The sequence below is a fragment of the Elephas maximus genome, chromosome 5 (assembly GCF_024166365.1).
Source record: "Elephas maximus indicus isolate mEleMax1 chromosome 5, mEleMax1 primary haplotype, whole genome shotgun sequence".
NCBI classification, from domain to species: domain Eukaryota; kingdom Metazoa; phylum Chordata; class Mammalia; order Proboscidea; family Elephantidae; genus Elephas; species Elephas maximus.
The window spans coordinates 78,799,709-78,823,073 of record NC_064823.1 but is presented as its reverse complement, the minus strand read 5'-3'; the positions used below and the strand labels follow the sequence as shown (position 1 = coordinate 78,823,073).

Here is a 23,365-nt window from a genome sequence, read left to right as displayed (position 1 = left end):
TCTGTAAAGAATTAGTACAGCTGCTACTGTCCTTCCCACACAGAGAGAAACATAGAGTACTAATGTGGCAGAATCTGGCTGTCTTCAACTAAAGCAAGAATCCTGTGACAAAGAGGAGTTTTCCGGGAATGCCTTTATGCAGATACCTTTTATAAAGGATTAGAACCTAATCCCTCTGGAATGACTTAATTGTTTACCCATGTGAAAGGTCTAGATTGACCTCTTGAGTCCTTTGTAGCCCTATGATTTTATGCTAGTTAACATAATATTATTAGGTATCACACATATAGCTGTCTAGTCACATTTATTAGCAAATCCCTCTGCAATCTCTGCCAGGTAGGTTGTTATATTCAATTTATAAGTGATGAGAATGTGGCAGAAAGAGGTTAATTGAGTTGCCCAAGATTCCACTGGGAAACTGAGCGCAACCAGCAATTGTTTCAAACCTTACCTGAGTGTTAAGCGTGTGGATTGATCTATTTCCTGTCACTCATCCTGTATCTCTGGAAACCTTTCTGCCATCCCACAGCCTGTTCCATTTTCAGTTCTGCAGAAGTGTTGCCTGAGAAATCAGGCCTGGGAATCCTATGAGATTGCACTGGCCTCTCCTTCCCACACATTCCCAGAAATACACTTGCCTCTCTGCAAAACACTTAAGCAGATTGGAGATTTTGTGTGTGAGTGTTGTTGAGAGTTTATCATATAGCACCTTTGATCTCAAGCATTTTTCTATAAAGAAGAGGAAAAAAAAAAACCAGTTTTTTGGAACCCTCCCTTTTTCTTTCTCTGTGACTGCAGCACGGAGTGATTAGAATAATACTGCAGCTAATGAAAATGAGAGGCAGATGCCTGACAGGAAGAAGCAGTTTAGTTGGAGGGTGAAGTGGTGTCAGAAGTTATCTTAAAAGTTGCTATTTTGAGCTGTATGACAGACTTGCAAATTATCTAGTGGAAGATGAAGCAACAATAATCAAGATACTTGACTAAAATCCAAGATCACAAGATGAAAATATGTAAAATTAGCAAATGGTAACCAAAGAGAATATTGTTTATTGGTAGCCGACAGGACAAAAAAACCAAACCCATTGTATGGAGTCAGTTCTGACTCATGGCAATCCGATCTGTTACCGAGTAGAACTGCTCTCTAGAGTTTTCTTGGTTGTAATCTTTATGGAAGCAGATCGTCAAGACTTTTTTCCATGGCAGTGCTGGGTGGGTTTGAACCACTAACCTTTAGATCAGTAGCTGATCGTAAACTGCTTACACCACCCAAGGACCTTCTGACGAGACGATCTGTCTTTACTTACCCCTCCCACAAATGTTTATTGAGTATGTCCTGGGTGCCAGGCATTGTCCAGACACTGGTGATGCAGTAGTGAATGAGTCAGATGAAAATTCCTGCTCTCATGGGACTTACAGTCTAGTGAGAGAAACAGATAAGTAAATGAACAAATTCAGCTGCAGCAAGTACCTAGTGATCTATCCAAAATCCATGAGGGGAGGGGGGTGGGGCTGAGGTCTACGCCAAAGCAGAAGAGCTCTGACAAGGTGAGAATGTTCTCCTGGTGTGCTGGTTCTACTCTTTTGTTTCATCCTCAGAAACGAACTTGGATATTTCAGAAGATGGAGCTTTAACAATATACTTCTTTTCACGTGGTCTTGATGTTTTCAAAGCATGGATGGAATTACTGGCACAAAGGAAGAGTCTGTTATTAATTGTAAAAGATAATTTTGCAAAAAGGGATGAGCTACTGATGCAGGCTGCAACATGGATGATACTTGAAAACAGTATTCTAAGTGAAAGAAGTCAGTTGCAAAAGACCACATAGTGTATGAGTCCATTTATATGAAATCTCCAGAACAGACAAATCTATATAGACAAAAAGTAGATTAGTTGTTGCCAGGGAATGGAAGGAAGGGGGAGGGAGGAGTGAATGATAATGGGTACAGGATTTCTTTTGGAAAGGAAAGAATGTTCTAAAATTATCTTGTAGTAACAGTTGCACAGAGCCCTGGTGGTGAAGTAGTTGAGTTCGGCTGCTAACCAAAAGGTTAACAGTGAGAATCGACCAGCAGGTCCTTGGAAACACTATGTGGCAGTTCTGCTCTATCCTGTAGGGTCACTATGAGTCAGAATTGACTCGACAGCAACAAGTTTAATGGTTGTACAACCCTATGGATATTCTAAAAAACATTGAAAACTATACTTTAAACGGGTGAATTGTACGGCATATTAATTATATCTCAATAAAGCTATTAAAAAAATAAAATGATAACTTGGAGACATGTTTAGTAGCCAACCAAATTTGTACATGTTTATTAAATATTAATATTTAAGATTAGCTCAGAAGAAGATGGACTACAAAGAATCACTATGCCAAAAAGAATTGGTCAGCACACAACCATTTCAGGAGGTAGCATATGATCAAGAACCGATGGTACTGAAAGACAAAGTCCAAGCTGCACTGAAGGCTTTGGTGAGAAACAAGGTTCCAGGAATTGATGAAATACCGATGGAGATGTTTCAGTGAATGGATATAGTGCTGAGGTGCTCATCGTCTATGCCGAGAAATTTTTTTTTTAATTTTCCTTTATTGTGTTTTAAGTGAAAGTTTATAGCTCAAGTTAGTTTCTCATACAAAAATTTATACACACATTGATATGTGACCCTAGATGCTATCCCTATAATATGTTAGCACACTCCTCTTTTTCACTCCAGATTTCCCATGTCCGTTCAACCAGATCCTGTCCTTTTCTGCCTTCTCATCTCACTTCTGGACAGGAGCTGTCCACATAGTCTTATGCATCTGCTTGAACTATGAATCACACTCTTCACTAGTATCATTTTATGCCTGACAATCCAGCCAAATCTTTGTCTGAAGAGTTGGCTTCGGGAATGGTTTTAGTTCTGGGTTAACAGAGAGTCCGGGGATCATATCTTCTGGGGTTTCTCCAGTCTCAGTCAGACCATTAAGTCTGATCTTTTTACTAGAATTTGAGTTCTGCATCCCAATTTTTTCCTGCTCCATTGCGGACTCTCTGTTGTGTTCCCTGTCAAGGCAGTCTTGGTGGTAGCTGGGCACCATCTAGTTCTTCTGGTCTCAGGCTGATGTAGTCCCTGGTTTATGTGGCCCTTTTTGTTTCTTGGGTAATATTTTCCTTGTGTCTTTGGTATTCTTCATTCTCCTTTGCTCCAGGTGGGTTGGGACAAATTAATGCCTCTTAGATGGTTGCTTGCTAGCTTTTAAGACCCCAGACTATGCCAAGAAATTTGAAAGACAGGTACCTGACCGACTGACTAGTAGAGATCCATATTTTTACCTATTCCAAAGAAAGGTGATCCAACAGAATGTGGAAATTATTATCATTAATATCACATGCAAGTAAAATCTTGCTGAAGATCATTGAGAAACAGTTGCAGCAGCACATTGACAGAGAGCTGCCAGAAATTCAAGCCAGATTCAGAAGAGGATATGGAATGAGGGATATCATTGCTGATGTCAGGTATATCTTGGCTGAAAGCAGAGAATACCAGAAAGATGTTTACCTGTGTTTTATTGACTTACAAAGGCATTCAACTATGTGGATCATAGCAAGTTATGGATAACATTGCAAAGAATGGGAATTCGAGAACAACTTAATTGTGCTCATGAGGAACCTGTGCATAGACTAAGAGGCAGTCTTTTGAACAGAACAAGGGGATACTGCTTGTTTTAAAATCAAGAAAAGTGTGCATCAGGGTTGTATCCTTTCACCATACTTATTCAATCTGTATGTTGAGCGAATAATCTTAGAAAGTGGACTATATGAAGACGAACTCAACATCAGGATTGGAGGAAGACTCATTAATAATCTGTAATATGCAGCTGGCACAACCTTGCTTGCTGAAAGTGAAGAGGACTTGAAGCACTTACTGATGAAGATCAAACCCTACAACCTTCAGTATGAATTACACCTCAACATAAGAAAACAAAAATCTCCACAACTAGACCAATAAGCAACTTCATAATAAATGAAAAAAAGATTGAAGTTGTCAAGGATTTCATTTTACTTGGATCCACAGTCAACACCCATGGAAGCAATAGTCACAAAATCAAATGACATATTGCATTTGACAAATCTGTTGCAAAAGACCCCTTTAAAGTGTTAAAAAGCAAAGGTGTCACCTTGAGGACTAAGGTGTGCCTGCCCCAAACCATGGTATTTTCAATCACCTCATATGCATACAAAAGCTGGACAATGAATAAGGAAGACTGAAGAAGAATTGATGCATTTGAATTGTGTTGATGAAGAATACTGAATATACCATGGACTGTTAGAGGAAAGAACAAATCTGTCTTGGAAGAAGTATAGCCGGAATGAGAGGATGGCTAGACTTCATCTCACATACTTTGGACATGTTATCAGGAGGGACCAATCCCTGGAGAAGGACATCATGCTTGGTAAAGTAGAGGGTCAACAAAGAAGAGGAAGACCTTCAATGAATGGATTGACACGATGGCCGCAACAATGGACTCAAACATAGCAATGATTGTGAGGATGGCACATAACCAGGTAGTGTTTCATTCTGTTGTACATAGGGTCACTATGAGCAGGAACCAACATGAGGGCACCTAGCAACAACAAGAAGATTAGCTGAAAGGATTTTAGTAACTTCATCCAGAGTTGATTTCACCAGTTTAATGATGCAACTCTATCACTATTTAAACAATTTGGCTGTGGTGATTAGGCTTGGATATAAGCATGATTGGGGGTGATTAGATTGGCCACGTAATTGCCCCAAATCCATGGCAAATTAATTGAGATGGCCTAGCCTGGAATTAAATTGTCAGAGCTCTAGTGTGACATAAAGAACAAGGAATGTTGCCTTGGAAAGAAGGAAGTAAATAACTCCTGAGCAACTATATCCTGTAGTAATGCTTAGGTTCTCCCACTGCTAAATTATTCTTAAGGTGGTTTCTTCTAAGCCTCACTTTCTTCACCTATAAGATGGGGGGTAAATATATATAAATTCACAGAATTTCCAATAATATTCTTAATTGAAAGGAATATCTAAACTGTAAAGTTTTGTATTTCTAAACTATGGTTATGTACATTATATAAAATTATATGTGTGTGTATATGTGTGTGTATATGTGTGTGTATATGTGTGTGTATATGTGTGTGTGTGTATATATATATATGTAAGGAGCCCTGGTGGATCTATTGCTTACTGAAAGGTCAGTGGTTTAAAATCACCGGCAGCTCTGAGGGAGAAAGATGTGACAGTCTGCTTCCATAGATATTTACAGCCTTGGAAACCCTATGGGGTCACTATGAGGTGAAAGCAACTTGATAGCAGTGGGCTTTATTTAAAGCTCGGCTGTTACCCAAGATGTCAGCAGTTCCAATCCACCAGCCGCTCTTTGGAAACCCTATGAGGCAGTTCTGCTCTGTCCTATAGGGTCGTTATGAGTTGGAATCACTTGAGGGCAATGGGTTTGGTTTTTATATGCATGTATATGTATATAGGAGTGTAAGAAACTATGTTAAGAGATTAAAAGTGGTTATATCAAGATGGAAGGGTTATAGGTAGAGTTGCCAGATATAAAATTCAGGACACCCAGTTAAATTTGAATTTCAGATAAACAGCAAATATTTTAATATATTCCAAGCAATGTTTGGGGCATACTTATACTAAAAAATATTCATTTCTTATGTGCTAAATATTTTTATTTATGAAATCCTCTATTTGTTATATCTGGCAAACTGAGTAATGTTTTTCTCCCCTTCTGTTTTCCTTAACTGTATTTTCTAAAGTTTCTGTAATGCATATCATGAATTCAATGAGGAAAAATTAAAAATTGGGATTTTTAATAAAATGACTTTAGATAGGAAGAAGTAACCGGTGCTTAAGTGATATGCTTATCCTTCTTTAACTAAAAAAAACTAGAGGACAAATATTCTGAAGCTTTGTTTACTCAGAGTGTGGTTGTGGACTCACCTGGAGCATGTTGTAATTCAGAAGCTCAGCCCCCACCCCACACCTACTACACTAAATCTGCATCTTAACAAGGTTCTCAGGAGATTTTTATGAGACTTTCTGCCCTAGAGAGACTTCAACTAAAAGTTAAGTCTTCAAGACAGTTCAAGATTAAAAAAAAAAAAAAAATCCTTCAGCAAGTTTAGGAGACTCTGAGACCCTGTTGAGTAAGTTGACCTGATACTAGGAGCATCAGTGGGAGAGACCTCCAGGAGAAGAAGAGCTCTTGCCCTTTGTCCTGTCTGTCTAGCCCTGGGCTGCCATGCATAGCCATACCGGCTGGCACTAACTGACTCCCGGGGGCACAAGTCACATAAATTTCTGTGAGAAACATGCCCCTGGAGTCATGCAGCATAATGGCCCCTGCCTAGCTCTACCTTGGAGACCTAATCTAGACTTAGTGTAATCACAGAGGCATGGGAAACTAGAGGGAGAAAGACAGATGAAAAAGTAAGGGAGGTTTTTTTTTTTTTATGTTGTTTTTATTAATTTGTTATAATTTGTTTTATGTGGTTAGGGCAAGGTAAAGAGTGGTTTTTTTTTTTTTTAAGAAACTTGATTCTGTCAGCACTGGTGAACAATCAGCATAGATTCTTTCAATTCCCACACAGTTCAACAAGAGTGTTCGAGATATGATTTTGAGGATATTACAAGTTTTATTTCCACTACACAGTGGATTTTATTTACATATCTTGTAATTTATTGTCTCAGAAGAGACACTGTATTTAAAAAGAAAAATGCTTTGGAAATAAAAATCCTGGGCCCCAGAAACTGCCTTTTCATGATAGAGTAGTCAGAAAGCTTTGTTCAGGTTAATATTGGGAAATTTTAATAACGAAATTTCTCCAGGCCTTTTAATTTTTAGTCTTGAAGATAGTTTTGCCTCCTCAGGCTGGATCTTACTACATAGGGCAGCATTGCATAAAATAGATACAGCTTTAGTGTCTTTTTTTTTTTTTTTTTTTAAATAAGAAATCCATCAGTTATTTTGGTGAACTAATTAACTTGTTCAAGGTGAATGTGAAGAACTTAAGTATATTGTGGATATTTTTATCTATTTAGTGGTTGCTAAGACTCACCAAAGGCCTCAAGGCAACGAGTTAATTAAAGAAATAAATGGGCAGGAATCTGCCTGTACAGCTTAAGAGTATGTTACCAATTATGAAATTGGGATTCCCTTGCATTAATTGAATAAAACACATGGAATCTATATTAGGCAACACTCTTTAATGTAGTTCCTAGAGTGCTGACAAGCTATACAAATACATGCCTTCTGGTAATGTTCAGTTTTCTTCACTTTCCCCTTCTTGCTTTTATAGCATGGGTGTGCCAAGCTTTGAGGATAGAAAGATGAAAAAGATATAGGCCATGCCTTAAGGAATGCCTGATTAAGTAGGGGACTCTGACATCTGAACAAGTAATTAAAAGAGCATGGCAACTGCTGTAATGGTAATAGGTGCAAGGCACAGAAATAGCAAAACAAAGGAGGCTGACTCTGTCTTGGAGAGAAGTTAGTGAGGAAAGATTTGCAGAGGGAAAACTTTCCATGATCAGGCTCTTGAAGGATTAATGGTAGTTCACCAGGTAAAGAAGGTGGAAAGGGCATTCTGGGCTGAGGAAAGAGAATGTGTAATGGCTTGGTGTATCTGGAGAAGTACAATGTGTTTGCTATTCCTGCAATATAGAGCATAAAGAGGAGAGTTGTGGGAAATGATACTGCAGAGATAGGGGATATATTGTGTGAAATGCTTTACGAGCTATGCTAAGGAATTTAGAGGAGTGAGCTATGCTACGGAATTTAGAGGAGTACCTGGGTGGTGCAAACAGTTTAGAGCTTGGTTACTAACTGAAAGGTGATGCTTCAGAAAAAAAAGCCTGGCAATCTACTTCCAAAAGATCACAGCAGTTGAAAACCCTGTGGAACATAGTTCTCTGACATGCATGGGGACACCATGAGTTGGAATCAACTCCATGGCAACTAGTAAGGAGTTTAGAATTTACCCTATTGCTATTAGGGAACCATTGAAAGATTTTAAGTAGGGGAATAATTTGGTCAATTTGCATTTTGTAGAGGTCTATTTGATGGTTGTGTGGCAGGTCGATGGTGGGAAACAGAGTGGGGCAGATTAAGAAGCTGTCACACTAATCCACATCATGCACGATGTTGAAGTCCTAGATATCCCCAGTGGTGGTAGTGGGGATGGAGAAGTTGAGATGGATTTGACAGAGATTTAGGAAACAACAATCAAGAGAAATTGGTGATTAATTAGATTGTGGGGGTGATGGAAAGGTAAGAATATAGGATGACTCCAAGGTTTCCAGGATAAGTGACTTGAATGGTGGAGCTACCAAGTGAGATGGCGAATACAATGGAAAGACCAGCTTGGGGAGGGTAGGATATGGGCTTGGAGGTGGATAGTGAGTTTAGTTTTGGACACAAGGAATGTGACGTTATAACTTATGTCCAGTGGATATGGGCTGAGCTGGGAGTTGATAATGAGTAGTGTTTTAGAAATGTGTAGCGTGAGATATTTATGAAGCACCAGATAGAGAGATCCCCTAGGCTGTTAGATTTGTCATTGGAACTCAGCACAGCTGTACTCATAAATCTGGGACTCAGCGTGGAAGTCATCATTAAAGCCACAGATAAACTTGCTCAAGAGTGAAAAGAGAAAGGGTAGAGGGAGGAATTTGGGGAAGCACCAATACTTATGAGGGAGGCAGAGAAGGAGCTTGAAACAAAAGAGAGAATAACTAGGGGAGTGTGAAGCCAGTGTTTCTACCCATCCATCCACCCACCCTTACATCCAATCACCCGTTCACTTAGCAGAAATTCATTTATTGAGTTCTTTTGACATGTCAGGGGCAGGATAAGTACTGTTGGAACCACAGACATGAAAAAGATGTGGTTTCTGCTATTGAAGAGTTCCCAATCTGGGGTGGTGGTGGTTAAATCATGTTTATTTAAAAAAGATGAAAAAGAAGAAGGGTAGGGAGGAAGGAGTGAAAGAATAAGAGGAGGGTATCCATTTTGTTTGACTTTGCTCATATCATTTTTTCTGTCTGGGTGGTGCAAATGGTTAACACGCCTGGCTGCTAATCGAAAGATTGAAAGGGCAAGTCCACCAAGAAGCATCTTGAAAGAAAGGCCTGGTGATGTACTTCTGAAAAATCATCCACTGAGAATCTTATGGAACGCAGTTCTACTTTGACAGACATGGGGTCGCCATTAGTCTAATCAACTTGACTACAACTGGTTTTCATTGGTTATCACAGTACACCTGTTGTGTGGTCTAGAGGATTTTGATATCTACATTATAATTTGAGAGAAGCCTATCTGAAAAATTGTTTTTGACATGAAAAGCCAGGAAATTTTAATTGATATGAAAGTAGGGTTGTTGTACCACTTTTTTGTATCATTAAAACAAATAGGGAGAAAATAGGTATGCAAATATGTGTACAGGCATGTTCACTGCAGTATTATTCATAATAGTGTAAAGGTGGAAACAGCCCAAATATCTACCCACAGATGAATGGATAAACGAACTGTGGTATATACATACAATGGGGTATTAGTCAGCCGTAAAGAGAAATGAAGTTCTGGTACATACTACAACATGGATGAACCTTGAAAACATTATGCTAAGTGAAAAAAAGCCAGACACAGAAGGTCACGTATTGTATGATTCCACACAATAGGTAAATCCATAGAGACAGAACGAAAACTGGCGTTCAGGTTGTTCCGGTTCAGGTGTTCAGATTATGATTGCCAGGTGCTGGAGGGAGGGGAGAATGGAAAGTAGCTTGTAATGGGGATGGGATTTCCCTTTGGACTGATTAAAAGGTGAATATACCAAATGTCATTGAATTGTTCACATTAAAAATGGCTAATTTTTGTTAGGTGAATTTCACCTTAATAAAACAAAGAGAAGTTGTTGTATTCGTTGTTTGAAATTTAAATAGAGAAGTAGAACGAACAAAATTTGGTATGTTTTAATTGCTTTAAGTACAGTTTTTTACTGGAATCAGGTTAGCTGGGCTTTACAGCCATCTAAGGACACATTTAGTGCTGACACTTTTAGTACTTAAGCGGCTTAGTTAGTTATGCTTTTTCAAAAATATACTTAGCCATCAACTGGAAAGGGACTCTCTAAAAATGTAATATTACGTAGAGGAATTATTCATAGAACTTCTTTAAAATCTCTTCCATTTATGCCCTGTAATGGAGTTAGTCTTCCTTGAAGGACCTTAGGCTTCAGATCAGAACTTCTTCCATGAAATCAACTTCCATAGAACGATCACGACTCATAAAAGTCACTGAAACAATGTAGACATTTCCAAAAGCAGCAAAGAATTGTTTCATGAGATTTTTTAAGACATGCAAATTTAAATGCCTGCACTTACAGAAACAGCGTTATAAAGAAGAAGACACTTCGAGAGGATGGTCACCCAGCATATCCATTCCCTCTGTGCCACATAGTAGCTATGAGCTCAGTATCACTTTGGTTCTTAAACATTTCCAGTAAAGGCAGTTCTGAAGTCTGCCATGGTGATGCTCAGTGGGGCTGATTTTTAAATCTGGTGGGTGCCTAAGTGAATGGTAGAGCAGCTGCATCTTCAGCAATGGGAGTTTCTCCCAGAATTCTTGGCCCACCAACTTTCCAAGCTGTGTATCCTCTTTGCCTTCCTTTCTTATATAATTCAGTAATAACTTTTATTCACATTGAGTCGGGCCATCACACTGACTTTGTGACCAAGTAGAATAAAATAAAATGTTATATACTTATAATGTACTAATTCATCTTTCCCCAGTTTTCAAATCCACAATGATACACATCGATTTCCTATTTAACGGGGAGGTATAACAGAAAGAGGTAGGAATTTTAACAATCTTATAAAGTCTAATAAAAGCCTTTTTATATTCACAGATATGTTTAAGTATCTAGAAAATATTGTGTTGCTTCAAGTTGCTTTCCCAAATCATCCTGGAAAGCTTTGTGGTGACAATATAATTGGACTGTTTCTTGAAATTTTGCCACCTGACTTTCCATCATTATACGCAGTTTCATTTTGTGTTAAAAAATGTTTTAAATAATGGGTTTGTGTATACCCCACTGTTATAATAATATTTTCTTAAATATCAGTGTACTTACTCCATTTTTTTAATTGGACTTTAGATGAAGTTTTATAGAACAGACTAGTTTCTCATTAAACAGTTAGTACATGTATTGTTTTATGACATTAACAACCCCATGACATGACAACATTCTGTCTTCTCAACCTTGGGTTCCCTGTTGCCAGCTTTCCTGTGCCCTGCTGCCTTCTAGTCCTTGCCCCTGGGTTGGTGTGCCCCTTTAGTCTCCTTTTGTTTTATGGGCCTGTCCAATCTTTGGCTGAAGGGTGAACCTCAGAAGTGACTTCATTACTGAGCTGAAAGGGTGTCCGAGGGCCATACTCTAAGGGTTTCTCCAGTCTCTGTTAGGCCTGCAAATCTGATCTTTGTTTTTGAGTTAGAATTTTATTTTACATTTTTCTCTAGCTCTGTCCAGGACCCTCTATTGTGATCCCTGTCAGAGCAGTCAGTGGTGGTAGCCAGGCACCATCTGGTTGTGCCAGACTCAGTCTAGTGGAGGCCATGGTAGATGTGGTCCATTAGTCCTTTGGACTAATCTTTCCCTTGTATCTTCAGTTTCCTTCATTCTTCCTTGCTCTCGAAGGGGCAGGACCAGTGGAGTTTCCTTGTTGGCCGCTCACAGGCTTTTAAGACCCCAGACACTACTCACCAAAGTAGGATGTAGAATATTTTCTTATAAACTATGTTATGCCAATGAGCTAGGTGTTCCCGACAGCCCTCAGCCCAGCAATTCCATCCTTCAGGGAGTTTGGATATGTCTATGGAGCTTCCATGACCTTGCCTTGTATAAGCTGTGCTTGCTTCCCCAGTATTGTGTACTGTCTTTCCCTTCACCAAAGTTACCACTTATCTATTGTCAATTTAGTGTCAACACTCCCCTATCTTGTAACCATCAAAGATTGTTTCTTTTTGTGTGTAAATTTTTTCACGAGTTTTTATAGTAATGGTCTCATACAACATTTGTCCTTTTGTGATTGACTTATCTCACTCAATATAATGCCCTCCAGATTTATCCATGTTATGAGATGCTTCACAGATTCATCGTTGCTCTTTATCATTGCATAATACTCCATTGTGTGTATTTACCATAGTTTGTTTATCCATTAATCTGTTGATAGGCATGTAGGTTGTTTCCATCTTTTTGCTATTATGAACAATGATGCAATGAACATGGGTGTGCATATGTCTATTCGTGTGACGACTCTTATTTCTCTAGGATATATTCCAGGAGTGAGATTGCTGGATCATATGGTATTTCTATTTCAAACTTTCTAAGGAAGTGCCATATCATTTTCCAAAAAGGTTGTATCATTTTACGTTCCCAAGCAAAGGATAAGAGTTCCCATCTTCCTGCAGCCTCTCCAATATTTGTTATTTCCTGTTTTTTTGATTTGTGCCAGTAATGCCGGGATGAGATGGTATTTCATTGTAGTCTTGATTTGCATTTCCCTAATGGCTAGTGACTCATATAGGGCCTCTATGAGTTGGAATTGACTCGACAGCACTGGGTTTGGTTTTTCGTTTTTTAATGGCTAGTGATCATGAACATTTCCCCAGGTGTATCATTTTGTTTTTTAAGAAGAAATATATTTTCAGTGATTTCTGAAAATTATTGTTATTAGGTGCCATCGAGTTGACTCTGACTCATAGTGACCTCGCATATAACAGAATGAAATACTGCCAGGTCCTCTGCCATCCTCACAATCATTGCTATGTTTGAGCCTGTTGTTGCAGCTACTGTGTCAATCCATCTCATCAAGGGTCTCCCTCATTTTTTGCTTAACCTCTACCAAGTTGCTGCCTTTCTCCAGCAATTGGTCCCTCCTGATGACATGTCCAAAGTAAGTAAGATGAAGTCTTGGCCATCCTTGCTTCTAAGGAGCTGTACTTCCTCTAAGACACTTTGGTTCATTCTTCTGGCAGTCCATGATATATTGAATATTCTTGGCCAAGAATTCTGAAAATACTTGGGAAAAAAAATCCCTAACTGTGACTTATGTTAAGAGAGCTGTTAACAAGTTAATCTTTAAAAAGAAAGAAAGGAAAAAAAAATTAATTAAAAATATGGGGCTCTAGGTTCTGTTTTACATATAGTAACAAATACCCTTGAATAGATACGAATTTCTGCAAAGCTCTACAGTGTATTAGGGATGATAATGAAAATATTTACTAAGCAGTGAGGGGAAGACACTGCCCAATCAGAATGGGCACTGGCCTCAGCTCAGCAGCAGTCTGGAGGCCTCCTGCGCAGGTATTAATGCTTTCCCAGCTGGGTTATGGGTACAGCAGGAATGAGGGCTATGTGGGGCTAAGGCTGCAGGGAAGCAACAGAGAGCTTAGTTAGGGTAGGCAGCCATATACCAAGCTATATGGAAGTAGTTTATTACTTTAATAACCAGTAGTGCGAGACTAGGACACCCTAGCTGAGTATCTTCCCCACCTGCACTGACGGTTGTAGGTTACATTTTTGTGGGGGGAGTTCACTGAAATGGAGACTTCAGTGGTGTAAAAATCACATCCAGTTCTTCCAACCCTGCTGGCCTGTAAATCTTTGGGACTTTTAATAGGGAAGGTAGAAGAGGCAAAGAAGAGACTCAGAGGTGTGTCCCTGCAGTCAGATGGATCTTGTCCATTGGGCAGAAGTTGGTCTGAAGAGCACAGGGTCATCCATGTGGTTAAGAAACATGTCTTTGTTTTACTCACCATTGTATCACCAGCCCCTTGACTAGCTTGAATCTCAATAAAAATTTAATGAACAAATGATGGGAGGTAAATGGCTGGCCATTTTCAGAAAATAACACAAATATTCCTTTTATCTTTACAGGTCTGATATAAGCAAGCAGAGATGTTTCTGTCTCTTTGCTTCCACTATTATTATACCTGTGGGTACTTCTAACGTTGCACTTAGTGTTAATAATTACAACTAAGATTTATTAAGCGCTGACTGTGGTGTCCAGCAGCATTGTAAGAACTTTACATACATCAGCCCAATTAGTGTCCACAACACTGCGTGCAGTATGTGCTGTTTATGTCCTCATTTTATAAAGGAGGAAGAAGGAGCCTTGAGAAACACTAATTTAGTCAAGGTCGTGTAGAACTGCATTGAGACATTCTTCTTGTCAGTGCTGCACCCTGTCTCCCTTTCACTATATTCCATTGTCTGTTGTTGTAACTAGATTGAGCAGCTCAAGATGGTGGCTAATTCTTTTCGTCTGTGTATGTCCAAGATTCATCACAGAGTAGGCACCATATAGACCTTTGTAGAATCATAAGTGAAGCTTCCACTGCCTTTTGTCTTTAAGCTGCCTGATAAGCATCCCATGACCTCTGTGTGATGGTCAAGGAGCTATTTTATGGCTTCCTGATCTTTATTTGACATTCTCTGAGAATGGAAGATTGGGAAGCAAGAAATACATGAGTCTTCAAACGGTTATTTCTGTTTTGTGGCATTTGCACCTTATTTAACCTGTGTTCTGAAAATGCTCACTTTACAGGAGACGGCCTTTACAAAAAGAAGTATGTGAGATGTGTGCCCTCTCCTTAGGAGAACCAAGCCCAGAACTTATTTCAACACAGGAATGCTGAAGTGAGAGACAGAACTACAGCACTTGTCATGTGGCAGCTTTCCTGATTGTCTCCTCTGCTTTATCTTTCTCCCAGCCTGTCACCAATCCTGCTTTGGATGTGCAGGGAAGAGCCCGCATAACTGCACATCCTGCCAGCCTCCCCGTGTGCTGTTGGATGGGCAGTGCCTGTCCCAGTGCCCAGACGGATACTTTAACCAGGAAGACAGCTGTAAAGGTAAGTATGTAACATGCTGGGCATATTCCCTATGCCCATGCTTTGTCTTCACAGTTCAGCCAGATACTGTGATTAGAAACTTGTCGTATTAGGGAGCTGGAGTGGGGCTGTAAAGTCTTGTCTTGAGCTTGCAGGAGTAAAGGTATAGAGTAAGGACAGTAAGTAATTTCTTTTACTTTTTTTTTTGTGCTTTAGATGAAGGTTTACAGAGTGAATTAGTTTCTCATTAAACAGTACACATATTTTTTTGGTGATGTTGCCAACCCTGCGATGTGTCAACACTCTCCACTTCTGGACCTTGGATTCCCCATTTCCATTCATCCAGCTTTCTTGTCCCCTCCTGCCTTCTCGTCCTTGCCCTGGGGCTGGTGTGCCATTTAGTCTCATAGACACATGTGTTGTTTGTTTTATGGGCCTGTCTAATCTTTGGCTGAACCTCAGGAGTTACTTCATTACTGAGCTGAAAGGGTGTCCAGGGGCCATATTCTCAGGGTTTCTCCAATCTCTGTCAGGCCAGTAAGTCTGGTCTTTTTTGTGTGTGTGTGAGTTAGAATTTTGTTCTACATTTTTTCCAGCTCTGTCTGGGACCATCTATTATGATCCCTGTCAGAGCAGTCACTGGTGGTAGCTGGGTACCATCTAGTTGTGCTGGACTCAGCCTGGTGGAGGCTGTGGTACCTGTGGTCCATTAGTCCTTTGGACTAATCTTTCCCCTCTGTCTTTGGTTTTCTTCATTCTCGCTTGTTCCAGATGGGCTGGGACCAGTGGAGTATATGAGATGGCTGCTCACAAGCTTTTAAGACCCCAGACACTACTCACCAAAGTAGGATGCAGAACATTTTCTTTATAAGCTATGTTATGCCAATTAACCTAGATGTTCCCTCAAAGAGAACAAGTAAATTCTATTCCCCCAATAAGGAAGCATGAATGAAGTGAAAAATTTGAATAGCTTTACCTTTGAGATGGTGATATTTGAGTGATAAAATATTTTCTCATGAGAACTCTGACCTGGGTTTTCTCTTACCTGGGAGACCATGATCTGAATAGATAACTCCCCTCAGGGAGTAAATGATCACTTTTATGTCCTATCAGAACTAGAACTCAGTTTAGCATAACTGTTTGTTGCTGTGGTTGTTTTTAAATTTAAAAAATTCATGTTTCTGATTTATTTCTCCTAAACATTAAGTTATAAACAATTTCTGATGTCATGGAAAATTATATATATCTGTGTATATACGTGTGTGTGCATATATGTATATAATTATATATATATATAGTATGAGTATATATAAATATATACACACCCATATATATATTTGTGGCTGTATACTATTCCATTTCGTTTCACATAAAAAGATGGAGGAAAGATTTGAAATTTGAGGATTGAGACAGTCAAGGACACTAGGGAGATCTTTTACTTTGTCACTGTCATTGAGGTGCTACTCTGGTCTTCTGTTCTTGCACAACAAGCCATCCAAAATTAGTGGCTTAAAACAACAATTTATTACTATCTTTCATTCTTTTTTATAGTTTTGGGGGTTGTTGGGCTCAGCTGGGCAGCTCTCTCAGAGTACTGTAGGTGGATTTTTCATTGACATGTCTGGCACCTGGGTTGGTTAGGCATCTCTCAATCTATGAGACCTCTTCTTGTGGCTAGTTGGGCTTCCTCACAGCATGACAGTCACAGGTAGTAAGGCTTATTGTATGTCAGCTGGCTTCTTCCAGAACGAGTATTCCAAGAGTCCTAAACAGAAGCTGTAATTCTTCTTAGGACCTAACTTTAGAAGTCACACTTTCACTTCTGCTATACTTTGTTGGTCAAAGTAGGACAGCCTAGATCTGAGGTGGTGGAGGAATAGCTTATACATACAGTGGGGGAAGTAACTGATGGTGGTCATCTAGAAGACAAGCTACCACAGATGCTGATGTCTTTGCATATGTTAAGGTATTTGGCATTGACTCTGTGCAGTTCCCAGCCCCATTTCCCTTGGCTAGAGCAGAATAGAGCAAGAGGAGGGAGAATTATTTCCTTCCTTGACATGTTACTGCAATATGTTTTTAAGAGCACCTTTATATTTCAGTGACAGAGATCCTTGAAATTATTAGGTGAGATTAGTGCAAGATTTTGTTGGAATTGACAGAATACTAAAATTAAAACACCTTATTGTAGCACTGTGTTTTCTTGTGTACACAGGGAGGGAAAAAAAAAAAAAACAGCATGTTCTATCAAGATTATTATTTCTAAAAATAGACTGTTGAGGCCAGCTTATAAGAAAAAGCTTATTGTCATGAATTTATCTTACTTGGAGGACCTGGGATCAGAAAACATGCAATTATTTGTCAAATTCCTCTAGCTTTTTCCTCCAAAGAGGAAATTTAGTGTGAGCACAAATTTAGGCAATTGAAGATCAATAGTATTCTTCTTCTGGAATTTTCTTACTTTTTTCAAGTACCCTTTTAATCTCTCTAGGTCCCTGGTGGGCTAGTTTGCCTTTAAACTCTCTGTCAAGCTCTCTGGGGAGTCTTCTCATTTTCTTTGTCATTAGGGTTGCCTTTGAAAGCTGTTTCTATCATTAGGTGCTTTCATCCTAGCCCATTTTGTTTTCAGGTATGTAAAATTATTTGGAGGAGTAATGTCTGAGTATCTGTAACTCCTCTGTTCCCCTCTCCATCTACTTGAAGCCAGCAGATAAAATGGTACCATGAGCGGAAGGGTACCCAGGTCGCTGGAAGTATTCTGGCAGGGAGAAAAAACTGGGTGGTAGAAATTTTTGAGAACCCTAGTATCTTTTGGACGGGTGTTTCATAGTTAAGAGCCTCAGGAATGTAGAATGAGGTGATCGTTAGTGCTATCCTTCTAATCAGCAATTTATTTTTTTACTTGCTTTTTTTTGGCAACTCTTTATCTTCTACTGGCCTCTTGCCAGAAGAAGTGAGAGACTGTTGACTTTACTCGAAATCTGTGTCTTTGCTTTCCACCAGGTATGTGCCAGAAGGGAATTCTTTGTCATCAGTTCCAACAACCTCTACCCAGCTCCAGTCCCTCGCCTCCCCTCCTCTTGGGAGCAGACACAGTTAGACTTCCTCATCCATGGCAGAGAAATCCTTCAGTCTCCTTCCATGCTCTTGCCCCAGTTGCCTGCCTTGGCAGCAGGAACACAGCTGTAGCTGCAACCTTCTTTTATTCCTTGCCATCCTTATCTCTAGTGCCTACACCTTAAAGTGACTCACCTGTGTTTTTAAATGTAGTACCTCTTGTTTATTTGGTGGTTTTTCTAGGGAAAACATAGGTTTTACATAATTTCATTTCAGAAGTTGAACTTCAGACCCAGCCCATAATGAGCCCCAGAAAGAGACTTTTTCTGTTCTTCATATTTTGATTAAGTATTACTACTAAAACAGGCATCAGGTTGTGGACTGAAGGAAGACTGTGGATGGCATCTGACTCTGATGAAAAGTTTTGGTATTATATTCTGTATGTGGTTCTCTCCTTGCCTAACAGAAATTGCTGTGAAGCAAAATGTCTCCCTCTTGCTCCTGTCCTCCTCTCTCCTTGAGTCATGGGATTTTAGGGGGCAGGGTAGGAAGAGTGCTTACAACACACTTTTCTTTGTGACTCTGATTTGAACTTCCTTATTTGCACAGATAGGGATGCGTATGCTGGCCCCTCTGGAATGCATGGCCGATTACTCAAATTTTTGTGGTTCTAGAATCCAGTTCTGTCCTTGAAGAGTATTCTTATTGATACCATAAATGCCGCCTCTTGGGGTCTGGCAGCACAAATGGTTTTCAGTCAGCTACTAACCTAAATGGTGGCTTTTCGAGCCCACCCAATGACTCCATAGAAGACCTGGTGAACTGCTTCCATAAAGACTGCAGCCAAGAAAACCCTGTGGAGCAGTTCTACCCTGTAACACACAGGATAACCATGAGTCAGAATCAGCTCGACTGCAACAGGTTTCATTTGTTTGGTTTTGGTCAAGTCTGAGGACATGAAGTCTTGCTCAGGAACGTTCAAAAGATGATTAGAGTTGAAGTTTGCCCTTAATGTACTTTGCAAAGGCATATTACATACATCATGAATTCACAAGCCAAGCTGCTAATTTGAATCCTATTTCTTATTTTTCCACCTAGAATGCCACCCAACCTGCAGGCAGTGCCATGGCCCGTCGGAATCTAATTGCACCTCTTGTCACCCTCATGTCACCCTTATGGGTGGAAGCTGCAGGACCAACTGCAAGGAGGAGCAGTTCCTCAACCTCATGGGGTACTGCGCTGGTGAGTGAGAACTCCTTTGTAGTCCCCAGAAATCACTGGTTAGTGGCTGGGGTTTTTCATACCAGGCTTAAGAAGACCCTTGTACTTGTCCTTTGTCATCAGATTAGAACTTCTTTGTTGGGAGATGCTTGTCTCTTATTCACCGCTTCCTAACAGGCATTTAGTATATATCTGTGAATTCAAATGGAATTTTCTAGTAACACTCTGATTTTGCCGAAAAAAACTTAGAACATCACATTAATAAAGATTGAAGTAATAGTACATCATATGCATTTGGCATCCTTCGTCTAAGATGATAAAACCCCTTTTAAAAACAATCACTCCAAAGTTGGTCTTGTTTATATTATCTCCTGTCTCTTGCGATAAAGAAACTTTATTGTCAGGCCAGGCACAAAAACTGTGGAGGATTAACCTATAAATGGATCAGTTGGCTCAGAAGATAGAATTTTCCTCATTTGAAAACTCAGATCTCAAAAAAATAAATTAGGAAAGCAGTCTGGAATTTGAATAGCGATGAAGGAGCCAATGCAGTGTTTGTGCTCATCCAGTCACAACAAACAATTTTGAGTGCCTTTTTTTTCAAAATCTATTACTAATGGTCGGATGCTCAGAATACAAAAAAAAAAAGGAATAAGATAGTAACCCTGCTCCCAAAGAACCTAGTCTGGAGAGAGGAATTTTCAGGTTAGCAGGTTATTATATGGAGTTCCCGAGCAGTACAAATGGTTAATGTGCTTGGCTGCTAATCAAAAAGTTGGAAGTTTGAGTCTGCCTGGAGGAATCTGGGAAGAAAGGCCTGGCAATCTACTTTGAAAAGTCAACCATTGAAAACCCTATGGAGCATAGTTGTACTCTGACATGCATGAGGTCACCATGAGTCAGAATCAACTTGATGGAAACTGGTTACTGGGTTACTATATATTTCTTGACCCATTTCACCAAATTATAGGAGAAATTTGCATAAATTTGCTGGCACAGCTGTTTTCACAGCTCTAATGGGCTTCTTGACAGGGAGGCATTCTGGGATGCTGAAGGGTAAGTGGGAAAGTTGAGAAAACATGCTGGAGGGGCTGATCTGACCATAGCGTTTGTCCCTGGACAGGGAGGAGGATGTGACCAATTGTGTAATTCACAGCATCCAGCAGAAACATTCAGTTGGGCTGGCACTGATACCTCAGTTGTTCAGTCTGATGGACGGGGGCACAGCAAGTCAATGACAGTGCTCCAAGATTAGCTGGTGATGATGGCATCATGTTCCCTTAGTCCTTTCATTTTGACACATGACTTTTGCTAAGGACAGAGGTTGGAGGGCAAGTCCATACCCTAGGAAAACTGAACAGTCAAGAGCAAAGCTACCACCAAAAACACTGCTGGGATTCAAGGCAGAAGCCCGCTTCTAAAGACTGCTGACATTTTAGGAGCAAGGGAAAGTAGAAGCTCAGAGAATTTGGGCTTAAAACTAATTAGAAGCCCCAACAGCTGTCGGGTGTAAGCCTATTGCCAGCACTGCCAGTTGTAGTCAGGACTGACTTGGGAAGTGGACAGATGGGAGGTACTAGTGCCTACTTCTGAAAGGGAATCTGAGGATAACAGGGGCTGTTATGGTTTGTAAGCTTGAGTTCAGCTGCTGATTCTTTAGGATATGGAGAAGCAGTTACCATGAGAACTAAGAGGTTCTTGATGTGGTTAAAGTACATTAGAGAATATTTACTGAGAACAAGCACTGAGTTGCTGCTGTGAGGGACTCAGATATCTTCCAGGCAGCTTAAGCCAAAAACACAAGTGAAGGTAACAAATAGTATAAAACAATTTATGGGTAACAATGCCAATGGCAGTAAGGCGATATGTGTTGACTGTGATATTGCTGTGGTCCTATATTCACAGCGTAGGCTGTAGGAGTTCTGAGGAGAGAGCAAAAACCAAGGTATGGAAGGCATCATACTAAGATTCTCAGAGGCACACTGAGGTCAGGGGGGCTTTCCAGGTGTGGTTCCACCATGAAATATGCTCAGAGGGGTAAGGCATGTGGGTTCTTCATGGCCAGTGAGTGGCCCACCTGACTGAAGAACATGAATTATATTAATTCATATTAGATGAAATGGGAAAATTTTAGTTGGAACCAGAATATAGAGAACCCAAAATTTGAGGTCAAAACCTTGAACTGAATCTTGTGGGCAATAGGGCCATGAGAAGTTTGGAAAGGGTTGTGACTTGACTAAAGGTGTGTTATAGGTTGGAAATCTGCAAGCTGGGTGAAAAAGGGACTGGAGCAAGGGAAGATTATAATCAGGGAGAAGAGTTAGAAGGTAGGACCTGAACAGCATCCTTCATAATGACTTCTATTTCCAACCTATTCTGCATGTGGACGCTAAAAATTTTATATAGGGACATATTTTATAAATGGTTATATTAGCAGATTGGAAAAATTTAATTTTTAGTGAGCTCTGTTCTCTCCAATGTCCAGAGCCCTTTTTGATGGCAAATTAGGTGATTAGGAGATATGTTAATTTTTTAAGGCTAATAGGGAACCATTAGACTAGAGAATCATGGGACTGGGCTAAATGACTCGGGGTTCCCAGCCCTAAAAAGCAGGTCCCATTAACATAATCAGAGGAGACAAATCTTGGCTGTTCTGGGAATTAAGTGTATTAAATAATGATTTTAAATAAGGTAACCATTTTCTGGTGCTCAGAAATCCTTTTGTTGGGTAGCAACTGTGTACTAATATTTGTTATGGAAAAATTTGACCAGTAACTTTCAGAGAAGTGCATTGACCCCAAAGTTTGCTTTTTCAATAAATGTATGCCCTTTCCAAACACTTCCCACCTATCAATGTATTTGTTCATTTATTGATTCATCAAACAATTATTAAGCCTACTCTCCATGTTAGGCACTGTCCTATGCTCTGAGGATACAAAGATGAAGAAGATGTAGTGCCTGCATTCAAGAAATACACAGTTTAGTGAAGGAGAGGGATATGTGTTGCTATAATATTGCTGTGGTCCTGTATTCACAGCACAGCATATTAGATGAGCCTGTGGGAAGAGGACCCTAACCCAGATGGAGTGGGGTGGGAACGTATATGTGGAGGGGGTAGTAGAGTCTGTCTGGAGCATGTCTTTTGATACCTAAGGTGATTTTGAAAGGTAAGTTAGAATTAGAGGGTTTTAGGGATTTTGAGGGCAGGATATTCCAGGAAATAGGCAACAGAATATGACGTTTTCAACAAGGTACCAACTAACAGTTAAGTAGAATGCAAATCCTGAGTATGGAGTGGTGGTACCTGAAGGAGAAGTAAGTACGGGTCAGATCATGAAGACTTTGTACGCTGGGGTTAAACAGAACATACTTTATCATCAAGGTTATGGATAACTCTTGAAAGTTTTCAGCAGGGGAGTGTTACGTGTGCATTTCTGTTAAGAGATTGCTTGGAAGAAGAAAAGACTGGTTAGGAGGTAGTTGCAGGAATCCAGGAGAGAAATAAAGGCCTTTAAATGAGAAAATTGCTGGGAGGAATGAAGAAAAGAGAGCAGGGCTTCATTAAGTATTAATGATATATTAGGTCAATCCACGTGAAATTGTTGTTTTGTGGGCAAAAATGGTCTAATGGTGGCAGTTTCATATGGTTCAACCTAACAGAAGCAACAGAACTTGGTGATCTCTCAGACCTGGGGCTAAGGAAAAGGGAGCTTAATGGATAGTACCACATACCAAGGGGCAGGAGCACATCTGAGAGGCAGTAAGGAAGATGATGTATGTGAATTTGGGGTGACAGAGGGGCATCCAGAGATAGCTGAGGGGGTAAGTAAACACAGGTTTCTTACTGTAGCCACCAGGAGCTCATGCACTATCTTTGTTTGACCCTGAACCCAAAGTCCTGGAATTTTTTTTTTTTTTTTTTTTTTTTGGTAACTAAAATGTTGCCTCAGTCAGGTCCTAGTTAACCTCATGGAATGTTTAGATGACTTTTACCTGAACTTGGGAAGCTGTTAAGAGAAGCCATGCGATGACAGACAAAGCAGATGATAATCTGCCCCGTGGAGGGCCATCAGTGGGATGTGTTTGCACTGTCCTTCGGAATCCTCGTGCACTGAAGCCCGGGAGGAGAACCCTCTCTACTCCCTCTCTTG

The 23,365-nt window shown here is 40.0% G+C and overlaps 1 protein-coding gene and 1 long non-coding RNA gene across 7 annotated transcripts in view; one reads left to right on the top strand and one right to left on the bottom strand.

Moving 5' to 3' along the window:
* The window catches only part of FRAS1 (Fraser extracellular matrix complex subunit 1), a 532,476-nt gene that overhangs the window by 281,671 nt on the left and 227,440 nt on the right, over positions 1 to 23,365 (top strand). For all 4 annotated transcript variants that reach the window (XM_049885934.1, XM_049885933.1, XM_049885936.1 and 1 more), the window contains 2 exons: positions 14,817 to 14,957; positions 19,092 to 19,235. In XM_049885934.1, coding sequence (XP_049741891.1) covers positions 14,817 to 14,957; positions 19,092 to 19,235 — 285 coding nt within the window. The remainder of the gene's footprint in view (positions 1 to 14,816; positions 14,958 to 19,091; positions 19,236 to 23,365) is intronic.
* Positions 1 to 23,365, bottom strand: part of LOC126077038 (uncharacterized) — a 124,706-nt gene that overhangs the window by 91,000 nt on the left and 10,341 nt on the right. For all 3 annotated transcript variants that reach the window (XR_007517649.1, XR_007517648.1, XR_007517647.1), the window contains exon 2: positions 1,308 to 1,420. This is a non-coding gene — a long non-coding RNA (uncharacterized LOC126077038). The remainder of the gene's footprint in view (positions 1 to 1,307; positions 1,421 to 23,365) is intronic.